The 12,836-nt window shown below is 47.3% G+C and overlaps 1 protein-coding gene and 1 long non-coding RNA gene across 2 annotated transcripts; one reads left to right on the top strand and one right to left on the bottom strand.

Moving 5' to 3' along the window:
- Window positions 1–388: 388 nt before the first annotated feature.
- Window positions 389–2,102, top strand: LOC122885183. The gene is made up of 2 exons (XR_006380060.1): window positions 389–578; window positions 670–2,102. It is a non-coding gene; the product is annotated as an uncharacterized LOC122885183 (long non-coding RNA).
- Window positions 2,103–4,316: 2,214 nt separating this feature from the next.
- LOC122885173 (olfactory receptor 4D6-like) lies at window positions 4,317–6,727 on the bottom strand. Its single transcript, XM_044215898.1, has one exon. It carries the CDS (start codon window positions 5,435–5,437, stop codon window positions 4,514–4,516), a length of 924 nt encoding a protein of 307 aa, XP_044071833.1. The 5' UTR covers window positions 5,438–6,727; the 3' UTR covers window positions 4,317–4,513.
- Between the last annotated feature and the right edge of the window lie 6,109 nt (window positions 6,728–12,836).

Here is a 12,836-nt window from a genome sequence, read left to right as displayed (position 1 = left end):
AAGAGTTGGTTTGAACGGGGCGTCAAGGAAGCCATTTTTGTGAAGAAAGAGAACCCCTCTTTGAACAGAAATGGTGGTCTGAGATTTAATCTGCCCAAAGTCTATCAGAGTGTATCACCTTGGTCACGCCTATCACATGCTAATCAGGCACTTAGCAGTGATGAAGTAGATGCAGCCAGAGAACAATAGGCCTGATTACTGGGCCATCTTGAAACTATTAGGTCAGTTTCAGGTGAAACTAGCTATTTACAGATACTCAGGCAGATTCCTTCCTGAGGGCAGGGCTTATGTAACTCAGTAGTTTAAATTTCCAGTTCCCGTCCAATTTTTTCACAATTGAGAATGACTTCCGGATGGGAGCCGAAACGTCTTGATTCTGAAAACAGTGTCCAGATGACTACGACTGAAACCTTTTCTACGATAGAACACTCCTGGACGAATGAGGGACTACACCGTCTTCCAGTCAGAGACTTATACACCTGCTACTCATCTGCTCGCCATCCACCAATCATCACCTGGAAGTATATCTACCCGGCTCTTCTCACTAGTCTTCCCCAGATCGTCCATTTACCCAAGTGGTACTACGCCTCGGCCTCTGACTTACCTCATTGAAAGATTGTCTGCATATTTTCTGAACTCCTGACTAACTCTCTGACTCCCTGTGTCCAGGTTCGTTCCTCTCACCTGCCTCCAAGTTACTCACCTGCTCTCCAGGAAGATCTCACCATGGATTCTACTGCTCCACCTCAGCCCGCTGTCCTCGCTCTGCCTGCCTGTTCTCATCAGTCACTCGCCAGCCAGCCGTCCTTGCCTAGTCCACCGGCTCCGGGCGTTTCCTTCTACACACCTGGTTTCTCTTCGCTTTTACAATAAACTGAAACTAATCTGTGTCAGTCATGCCTTTGGGTCCAGAATCTCTGTGTATCGTAACAATCCATGTCAGCTCAGACTTCAAGGCGCTTCTGATGACTTACAAAATTGTGAATGGGCATGCCCCTTCAAATCTGTCTGATCTCCTTAAACCTTATATTCAACTCAATCGCCAGAATATAATGTTGGCATTTTATGTTTCTGCAAACAATGTTAAATCTCTGCATTTCAAACATTGTTGTTAAGATCTGGTTTAGACACAAAAAACACTTGGTTAACGTCTTAAAATTCACCTGCCCACCAGCGACCAGCTTAAGATAGTTCTAAGTGACTTAGCATCACGCATAAACCCAGGGACATCATGCAAGCCAAAGTTCTGGGGGAGCATTACAAATTTTTAAGGGGTATAAATTTACAAAAAGACTATATCCACAATGCAAATTAATTTAGAGAACATAGACTATAAAGCCACAGATGAAAGGAACCTGCCGACATGGTAATAGCTGTATTTTCAAACACAATGCATAGGAAGCAGCATGAGTACAGATGAGATTGTTCCCATCACCACATAGCAGTGTCATAGTGTCATACAACATACATAGTACATATAACCTGTAACCACACCTAACGTTACACATACTGATATAACTGGGGGGGCAATAATCCCAGCCAAGAGTGGGATTTTCATGTCTATTAACGTCTGTCTGCAAGACTCCAAAAGGAATCCCTAACTTTCTCCAAGTTCACTTCCTAATTGCAATTAATATTCACATGTTTGAAAAAGGGATTGATGCTCTACTAACCTTAGGGAAAGGGGGTGTGTGACTTTTTGAGTTATGATCTATGGCATAATTAGAAGAGTACATTTGACTCATAATATAAAATGATCATAACTACATAACAAAAAATAATGGTAATTAAAAAAAAATCCAGATATCAAAAATCTGGTGGGGCATGTGAGTAGTATATGACCCCCATGCACGCACACGCCTACGTGCACTGTCTAACCCTGGAATGTGTCTGGGCATGTCTGTAGGGGTTGCTTATGCCCATCCTAGGGGGTGGGTTTATCAGTGTGAATATATAAGTAATGGTCACTAGTGGGCATTTCTGCACCTTTTTTCTGAGCAGCAAAGGACACGTAGCAGTTATGGCATCCAACATATGTGTGATCTCCCCCAAACTGCTGATTTTGTAGGTATGTCTATCAGGGTCGTCCTGGGCGATACAGATGTGAATTTAGCCCCAAAAAGAGACGTGAAGTGGGTGATCTTACAACTGCTGCGTTGTCTGAATTAAAAATAGAATTTGAGGGGATCAATGGGTACAGTTTGTGTCGCAATGGGCCAGCACTACAGGTCCTGTTATATATCATGTTGAAGCATAGCCAGAGATCCACCTTTATATAGACTAAAGGATTGTGCTTGTGAAGCGTTGAAAGGCACATTTTATGAATCAGAGTTACAAATAGTGATTATCGATAAAAACAAAGTGTTCAAAATAGAAAAAATATTGGCCAGAAAAAGATCAGGACATAAAAAGCTGGTTCTTGTAAAATGGTTGGGCTGGCCTGAGAAAAATGCATTCTTCATCAGGCAACATCTCGCATTAGTCTACATTAATGCTTTGTAAAAAAAGATAGATGACATATGCTCTTCATTTCCCCACCCACCTGGTCACCACCTGTCCTATAGCCACCTCATCATCTTGGTCATGTCTAGAAGGTAACCCTAGATTTGCAAAACACTCACGAGATTTGTGTGTGTTGTTTCTGCACGTGGGTGAAGTTTGCCTTCAGGGCTTTCTGCCAGAAAGCCACTGTTCATGTTCGTGTCCCGTGTGAAACCAAAAGTCCGATGTTGTCTTATTATTTTAACCCAAACCATGATCTTTCCTAAACCTGACCAAGTAGTTTTGTTGCCTATACCTAACCTAACTGCAACTGAAAATTTAAAACAATTTTTTAAAAAACCCTGAAAATAACACAGTCTGCCTCATCTCATCTTACCAGAGTCTCGTGTTCAGCCAGCTTGGAACACGCTCTGCCCGTCGAGTACAATAGCTTCATCCGGGATGTTGTGATGCACCTGACCTTTTAATTGCATCAGACAATGGCTTGTCTCTGTACTTGTCTTGTTAGATCTTAGTGCTGCATTCGACACCATCGACCATCACATCCTATTACAGAGATTGGAACATTTAATTGGCATTGAAGGAACTGCACTAAGTTGGTTTAAATCCTATCGATCTCAGTTTGTACATGTTAATGGTGAGTCCTCCGTGCACGCCAAGGTTAGTCACAGGGTTCTGCAAGGTTCTGTGCTTGCACCGATTCTATTCACCTTACATATGCTTCCTTTGGGCAAAATTATTAGGAAACCCTCCATAAACTTTCATTGTTATGCAGATGATGAAAGTAATCAGTTAGCTAAACTTCAAGCATGCCTTAAGGACATAAAGACCTGGATGACCTGCAATTTTCTGATGTTAAACGCTGACAAAACTGAAGTTATTGTACTTGGCCCCAAACACCTCCGAGACACATTATCTAAAGATATAGATGGCATTGCCCTGGCATCCAGCACCACCATAACGAACCTCGGAGTTATCTTTTATCAGGATTTATCTTTTAACTCCCACATAAAATAAACTTCAAGGTTTGCCTTCTTTCACCTATGTAACATTGCAAAAATCAGGCACATCCTGTCTCAAAATGATGCCAAAAAACGAGTCTATGCATTTGTTACGTCTAGACTGGATTATTGCAATTCCTTATTATCAGGCTGTCCGAATAAGTCCCTTAAGACTCTCCAGTTGATCCAGAATGCTGCAGCACGTGTACTGATAAGAACTAGGAAAAGAGATCATATCTCTCCAATACTAGCTTCTCTGCACTGGCTCCCTGTAAAATCCAGAATAGAAGTTAAAATCCTTCTCCTCACCTACAAAGCTCTTAATAGTCAGACACCATCGTATCATAAAGAGCTCATAGCACCTTACAACCCCATTAAAACACTGCGCTCCCAGAATGCAGGGTTACTTGTGGTTCCTAGAGTCTCCAAAAGTAGAATGGGAGCCAGAGCCTTCAGGTCCCATGACTGGCAAAGCTTCAGTCAACATTGACCTTTTGGAGCATTTCAGTCTTGTCAAAAGGCCACTTCTGCCTTGATTTTCAAGTCAGATGTCAGAGCACCGACCGCCACACACTAAAAACCCTCATGCACGTACACAATCTTTCTTTTCCTATTAGTCCAAGTACACAGGGTCTAAAGTCACAGTTTGAAATGAAAATTAAGGATTTTTTTTTACTGAGTCAGCGTGTGCAGCAGTGGAATAGCTGGGAACTGCAAATATTGTGATAAACTTTCTTTGAAATACACATGTTGGCAAATTACAATCTGTAATGTGCAATAAAATGAGAATGAAACATTTCTGGAACACAGGTATGTACACACTTTCAGCGTTGTTAAGACATTAATACAATTTATATTAATGAATTTAAATATTAAAATTTTTCAATACACCCAGAGCCCTGTTTGCTGTGGACACAGCAAAGCATGTGCACATTAAATACATTTCAAGCATTCACATCTATGTATGATTATTTCTGAAAGAATGTACATTAGTAATCAGTGTCAATACATCAAATGATTTTGGATGTACAGAACAACCTTTTAAGGTGTTTAGAAATTTCTTTCATTTTGAACCCGTATATGAGCGGATTGAACAATGGATTATACAAAACCACTTGTAACATCATTACTAAGCGTGCAGTTTCTGGAAAATTATATTCCACTCGAGCTATGCAGATATCATATGCACACAAACAGGAGAAACTGATTAAAACCAACAGGTGGGGTAAACAGGTCTCTGCAGCTTTTTTCCTGACTTCTCTACAACTACGATAGGATATAATAAGTATCTTTGTGTACGTAAAAATTATGAAGAGCACAGGGAGAACTGTGAGATCTAATAAACCAACCCAACCATAGATAGTAATTACACTTGATCTTACACATTGAAGACTGTAAACTGCATTGTTACAAAATATTCCTTTTAAAGTAAAGTTACACAGTTTAGTTTCAGCACTCAGTATTGCTGGGACTGCAATATGACTAGCAGGCAGAAGCCACGCTAAAACCAGGAAGATACTCACTGTGGTTTTTCTCATGATAGTTGCATATTGCAGAGGTTTACATATAGACACATACCTGTCATAGGCCATGGCTGCCAACAGTAAGAATTCTGAACCACCTATAGAGTAAAATATAAAAAATTGAAAGAGACAGGCTGAATAAGATATGATCTGTTTTTCGGATAAAAAGTCAATCAGAAGCTTTGGGTAGATAGCAGTGCTGTAAAGAACAGAGTTCAGTAACAAAGCTGCAATGAAAATGTACATAGGCTCATGAAGGTTTTTGTGTTTCCAGACAAGGTACACAATGGTAGAATTACAGCAGATTATTAGAATATATACTGTGAACATAATCACAAAATAAACGTATCTGTGTGTGTTCACTTCCACATGCCCACCAAGAGTTATATATGTAACATTTAATTCATCCATTAATGTTTTCTAAAATAAATGGTCAAAAATAAAACAGGCAGATTACATAACCAGTTTCCATGAATAATAATTCAAAAAAGGAGTATCACTTTAACGATTACACAGACATCTAACCTGTACTGGTGTCTTATTCATTAAAAAGATACCTGACCTTGAAATGTATTTGGTGTGTGTTCACCTCCAAAATTCAGGGAGTGAACTGTTTGAGTTTTTATTAGATTGCGTCACCCTCCAAGGAGCTCATTAAAAACTTTCCACCAACAATCGATACTAAGTTATAAAGAATTTCATCAAACTCTGGAGACCTGAAGTTCCAGTATTGTTTGACCTCTTTTACTTTAGCATGTGCGCCATTACGTAATCTTTCCAACTCCAACTATCGGCTAAAATACTCCAACACAAATGAGAAGTCCTCACTGTTCTATGTGAATAGTTGTGATGGTCTGCCATGGCCTGTTTGGTATCTGACAAGAGGTTAGATTTGAGGCATGTTGTTCTTGGCATATGGAGTATTTTTCCAAAGGGGTGGTGATATCTTTACCCATGCTGGGCCAGATAAGGACATCCTTGCCCTTTGCTTGCGCCTTTCAATGCCCATGTGTTCGGTGTGAATGTGCTTCAACATGCAGTTTTGAAAAGTGGATGATACTATTTTTTCTCCTTGTAATAGTATTCCATCACACTGTGATTTCATCTCTGAAGTTCTGATGGTCTAGAATGGTGGAAGGGCATTTCCTCTATTCTTCTTGCCGTCCTGACTGGACTGTCTGCTTTAGCAGGGTGAGTTGCAGGTACTCACCGGCTCTCCAGGAAGATCTCACCACGGATTCTTCTCTGCTCCACCTCAGCCCGCTGTCCTCGCTCTGCCTGCTCACTCTCATCAGTCACTCGCCAGCCAGCCGTCCTCACCTAGTCCATCGGCTCCCGGCCTTTCCTTCTACACACCTGGTTTTGTCGTAGCAGGCTATTTTCAGGACCCAAATGCAGGAACTCATGGAAACAGAGCTGGATAAATAGGACGGTTTTTATTGTGCAGATTATTACAAGTGAGAATGAATGCTAGACCAGGACCAAGCAGTAGCCCTCGGTGAACGGTCCGGGGGCTGGACGTTTGGCGAACGGGGAACCTCGGGCAGACGGCCCGGGAGCTGGACGTGTGCCGAGCTGACCTCCTGAGGTCTGTGACAAAGAGGGACACCCTCCGGAGACCTGGCAGGATGCTGATGGCACAAGTGGATGGTTACCGGAGGCCGGCGAGGAGGATGGAGGGTCGCATGAGACCGGCGGCTAACACTGAAACCTCCTGGAGGCCAGCGGCGGACACTGAAACCTCCTGGAGGCCGGCGGCGAACACTGAACCCTCCTGGAGGCCGGAATCCTTCTGGAGGCCGGCGGCGAGGACGGAACCCTTCTGGAGGCCGGCGGCGGACGCTGAACCCTCCGGGAGGCCAGCGAAGACTGAGAGTCTCTGGAGGCCGGCAGCGGACGCTGAACCCTTCTGGAGGACGGAATCCTTCTGGAGGCCTGCCCATCAGCTCAGGGACCAACGACGTTACAGCAGGGCCGGGGACCGGCAACGAGACGTCAGGACGGGGAGCTGGTGACTGGACACCAGGGCATGGAGCCGGCGACGGTGGAACATCAAGGCATGGCGCCGAGGCGGCAGAACAGGGAGCCGGCGTCTGTGCAGCTGGACAGGGAGCCGACGACGAGGCCTCAGGACATGGAGCCGGCTTCCGAACAGCAAGACGGGGAGCCGGCGTCGGAGCATCAGAACTGGGAGCCGGTGTCGGGAGCTCCAGACATGGGGCCGTCTTCGGGCCCCAGAACCGGGCGTCGGGACTTCAGGGCTGGAAGCAAGGAGCTGCTGCGACTCGGCAGGGACCGGAGGAGGCTGCTGCAAGGCAGCAGGGCTGGGAGCCAGTGACAGAGCAGCAGAACTGGGAGCCAGCTTCGGAACTTCAGGGCTGGGAACAAGGAGCTGCTGCGACTCAGCAGGGACTGGAGCCGGCGACGGGGCTGCCGGGCTTGGAGCCGGCGAAGGGGCCACTGGGCTTGGAGCCGGCTTGGGAACTTCAGGGCAGGGAGCAAGGAGCTGCTGCGATCCAGCAGGGACTGGAGCAAGGGGCTGCTGTGATCCAGCAGGGAATGGAGGAGGCTGCTGCGATCCAGCAGGGACTGGAGCCAGCGTGGCGGCAGGACATGGGACCGGCAACTGGACAACAGAACTTGGTGTCAGGGAATCCTGACATGGCGCCGGAATGGCAGGACAGGGCGCAGGCGACTGTACATCAGAATCAGAATCAGAAATACTTTATTGATCCCCGTAGGGAAACTCTTTGTTACAGTAGCTTGTCTTGTCAGTGCACACAGGAGAAGTACTAGAAAACGATATGATACACTATAAACACTATAAAACAGGTCAGAAAATAAATTAAGTATTAGGTCGGTATAAGTGTAAGATAAACTAAGTGTCGAGTACCAAGTGGGTTTACTGGTTGATGAAGAAAGTACAGTATAAAATACAGTGTCACCAAATATGTAATAAGTAATAGTAATAAGCGGAGGTGCATGTACTGTCAAGAGTAATAGAGGTATATGATATCAATACAATAAATAAGAAAAACTAACATGGGAAAACTAATATTGCACGGGAGTAGTACACAGAATATTGCACAATTATTATTAATTTTGGCGGAGATGTAATGCTCAATGTCCAGTTTAGTGACCTAGGGTCAAGACCTAGGGTCAAACAGACTAACCCTTAGAGGGAGGAGTTAAATAGTTTGATGGCCACAGGCAGGAATGACTTCCTGTGGCGCTCTGTGGTGCTTTTTGGTGGGATAAGTCTTCCGCTGAAGGTGCTCCTTTGCTTGACCAACACGTCATGGAGCGGGTGGGAGACACTGTCCAAGATGGCGTGTAGTTTGGCCAGCATCCTCCTCTCTGACACCACCGCCAGAGAGTCCAGCTCCACCCCCACAATGTCACTGGCCTTACGGATCAGTTTATTGAGTCTGTTTGCGTCCGCTACCTTTAACCTGCTGCCCCAGCATGCAACAGCATACAGGATAGCACTGGCCACCACAGACTCATAAAACATCTTCAGCATTGTCCGGCAGATGTTGAAGGACCTCAGCCTCCTCAGAAAATAGAGGCGGCTCTGGCCCTTCCTGTAAACAGCTTGAGTGTTCTTGGTCCAGTCCAGTTTGTTATCTAAGTGTACTCCCAGGTACTTGTAGTCCTCCACAATGTCCACACTGACCCCCTGGATGGAAACCGGGGTCACTGGTGCCTTGGCCCTCCGTAGATCTACAACCAGCTCCTTTGACTTTGTCGCATTGAGCTGCAGATGGTTCTGCTCACACCATGAAACAAAGTTACCCACCACAGCCCTGTACTCAGACTCCTCACCACCGCTGATACATCCCACCCCAGCAGAGTCATCAGAAAACTTCTGAAGGTGGCAGGACTCTGTGTGGTAGCTGAAGTCTGTGGTGTAGATGGTGAAGAGGAAGGGAGAGAGAACAGTCCCCTGAGGGGCCCCAGTGTTGCTGACCACGCTGTCCGACACACAGTGCTGCAGGCGCACGTGCTGTGGTCTGCCAGTCAGGTAGTCCACAATCCAGGACACAAGGGGGGCATCCACCTGCAGCGCTGCCAGCTTCTCTCCCAGCAGGGCAGGTACATCAGAATGGCTTCGAAGCAGCTGGACTAGACGCCGTCGACTGGGCCTCCAGACATGGCGCCGTCTTCAGAACCTCAGGGCTGGGAGTAAGGAGCTGCTGCAATCCAGCAGGGACTGGAGGAGGCTGCTGCAATCCAGCAGGGACTCCCACGTTGATCCCATGTTGATCCAGCAGGGAGTCCAGGGAGCTGCTGAAGTCCTGCGGAGAGTCCAGGGAGCTGCTGAGGTCCAGCCGGGAAGAGAGTCAACTGCGATCTAGCAGGGAGTATGGGAGCGGGGAGCAGTTGCCACCAGGCAGGGGTTGCTGTTTGCTTCGATGACTGCTGTGTTCCAGTAGGGCGTGATGGTGGCGACTGAGGCGGCTGCGGTCCGGCACGGCGTGATGGTGGCGACTGAGGCTGCAGCGGTCCGGCAGAGGCATGAGAGCTGGCGGCTGCGATCCAGCGGCGGCGAGGACAGGCGTGCAGCTAGGCAGTGGGGCAGGCGAGCAGCTAGGCAGCGGGGCAGGCGAGCCACCCTTCCTCCTGGAGGGTTTCCCAGAGGGCGCTAGGACAGCAACATGCTGAGGAGCCTCCTGGCTAGTAGGCTGATGTGTTGACTGGAGACCAGCAGACCGGGGTGCAGGTTGACGACTGGTGGGTCGAGAGTCAAGCCGGGAGCCAGGAGCTGACACAAAAATCTTTGCCCACTCCGAAAGTGAGTCCCACAGCCAGGGTGTGCAGGAGACAGCAAAACGCGCCGTAGTTTTAGCTGCCAACCTGGCCTGCTCGCTGCTGGCTGTTCCCCACATTTCCACCAAGCTGGACAAGTCCAGCACCAGTTCCTTTAATTGATCCGATCTAAGTTAGGCTGGGTCCATGTTGGCCAGATCGTTCTGTCGTAGCAGGCTATTTTCAGGACCTAAATGCAGGAACTCACGGAAACAGAGCTGGATAAATAGAACAGTTTTTATTGTGCAGATTATTACAAGTGAGAATGAATGCTAGATCCGGCGTCACCCGTGGCCTCCCCGAGGATCCGACTGAGCAGAGTCAGAGGCGTGACTGACGGCACTCCAGACGGAGACAAGATGGCCTGGCTCTGGACTGGCGTGCGCAACGGGAAGGCCGAGCCAACCAGAGAATCACTGAAGCCGGGCGTGTGGTGTGGATAGCCGGCAGTGTCCGGAGGTGAAGATCGGCCGGATGGTGAGAGTGGCGTGGTAGTTGAGGTCCGGATGATCCGACGGGCAGACTGAGGCGGTGTTCACTGGCAGGGGGAGAGTCTGAAACAACGAGTCAAGACAAACAGAGTTATTACCGAGGTAAGAAACAAAACCGAAACTTCACTTCTCTTAAGTGCAGCGGGAGCCGTTACATGAGACTCGTACGTATGTACGGGGGACGATGTGGCGTCGGTGGTGTGGAGGTGCCTGGTATAAGAACCGTGCCGATCAGCGATGATTGAAGACAGGTGTGCCGGTAATCAGTCGCAGATGGGAGATCCGGAAGCCAGCCCAGAGCACAGACACACCCACATGCACACACCAGGACAGACAACAGACAGCTAGAAAACACGAGGGGAGACAGTTACACCGAAGCACACAAGGACCGGGGGGGCTCTGTGGCCCACCATGACAGATTTCTCTTTGCTTTTACAAGAAACTGAAACTAATCACTTCATCTCCATCTGTGTCAGTCATGCCTTTGGGTCCAGAATCTCTGTGTATCGTAACAATCCATGTCAGATCAGACTTCAAGGCGCTTCTGATGACTTACAAAATTGTGAATGGGCACGCCCCTTCATATCTGTCTGATTTCCTTAAACCTTATATTCAACCCAACACCACTGCTGTGTAAACATGCAGCAGAACCAAACTCTTGGATTGTACAGCAGCGCTGCAAAGGCCTGCTAGATCTCTGCAACAAAGTTTAGCGGCAATGGCTATTACACAAAGCCTGCCAGCTAAACTTTAAAAGTAGTAAAGGAAGTTAGCGCTGAGCTACCTGTAAGGGGGACAACAGACCGCATCCAACTGCATCAGACCGCAATTCTTTGCCCGTCTGGCCCGTACACAACCGATGGACCACTGGCTAATGGAGCAGCACGTCCAAACCAACCTCTTTTTCCCTCCCACAGACAGGTAACGTAACAACTTGGCATAGTATAGAGTAACAGTGTACGTAGCTAAGCAAAGGACTGTTTAACTTTTGTACATGTGACATAACTGATGTTGTCATGGTGGGCTACAGGGCACCCCCGGTCCTTGTATGCTTCGGTGTACCTGTCTCTCCTTGTGTTTTCTGGCTGTCCTCTGTCCTGGTGTGTGCGTGTGTGTCTGTGTTCTGGACCGGCTTCCTGATCTCCCGTCTGCGACTGATTACCGGCACACCTGTCTTCAATCATTGCTGATGGACATTCATAGACCAGGCACCTCCACACTACCGACACCAGATTGCCCCCGTACATACGTACAAGTCTCATGTAACAGCACCCGCTGCACTTGAGAGAAGTGAAGTTTCGGTTTTGTTTCTTGCCTATTGCCTCGGTGGTAACTCCGTTTGTCTTTGTTTCAGACTCTTGCTCTGCCGGTGATCACCGCCTCAGTCTGCCTGTCGGATCACCCGGACCTCAGCTACCACGCCACTCTCGCCATCCGGCTGATCTTTGTCTCCGGACACTGCCAGCTACCCACACCACACGCCCGGCTTCACGAATCCTCCGCCTGGTCGGCTCAGCCTTCCTGTTACGCTCGCCAGTCCAGAGCCAGCCCACCTTGTCTCCGTCCAGAGTGCCGTCAGTCACGCCTCTGACTCTGCTCAGTCGAATCCTCGGGGAGGCCACGGGTGACGCCGGATCCTGCATTCATTCGCACTTGCAATAATCTGCACAATAAAAACCGTCCAATTAACCCAGTTCTGTTTTTGGGCCCTGAAAATAGCTCTTATGACAGATGTGTTTTCATTGAGGTTTTATTGTTGTGATATTCTCCATGGTTAACTTAGTTAGAGTTAGTTCTCAGCCACCGCTAAGTTGATGTTAGTTTATGTTATGCTCCACACAGCTCCTTTGCTTTGTTTATCCTAAATAAATGCTTGTGTATAATTATGCTGGTTTCTTTAATGTTTCACAAGAGTGAGTAATTTGCCAACCTCTTCTATGTTGAACTCCAAATCATTCAACCTACAGTTTTAGTTATAGTTATTAATTGAATTATTAAACAGAGTTCCAAATTTATAGTTTAGTGCATTTTATGAGACTCAATCATTTCTCTTCTTTTAGAAGAGTGGTACTGTCACAGCCTATCATGTCCTCACCAGCCCATAATCACCCACACCTGCTCCTAATTACACTCCTGCCCTTAATCAGCCCCAATCACACCCAGGATAAATTCACTCCTTTCTCCACACTCAGTGTCCAACCTTGTTTGTGGATAGGACTCCATGCACCAGACTATTCCTGTGTCTCGCCAGTTCCCCGTGGTCTCTCCAGTTCCCCGAGTGTTCTCCAGTCCTCCGTGTCATCGCCAGTCCTTTGTGGTTTCTCCATTCCTCCTTGGTCTCTCCGGTCTCCTGTGGCTTCCCTCCGGTAAACTTCCCCAGATCCACTCTACCTATCTCTACACTCTCTATTGCTGGCTGTCATCTAAAATAAAGACATTTCCATCTATCTTGGTGTCCTCTGCCTGTTAGTCCGTGACAGGTACCCCTGAAGACTTTCTTCATGAAAGTT

The sequence above is a fragment of the Siniperca chuatsi genome, linkage group LG12, assembly GCF_020085105.1.
Source record: "Siniperca chuatsi isolate FFG_IHB_CAS linkage group LG12, ASM2008510v1, whole genome shotgun sequence".
Taxonomy (NCBI): Eukaryota; Metazoa; Chordata; class Actinopteri; order Centrarchiformes; family Sinipercidae; genus Siniperca; species Siniperca chuatsi.
Note: the sequence above shows the minus strand (reverse complement) of the source record. Positions and strands in the feature narration are given on the sequence as shown.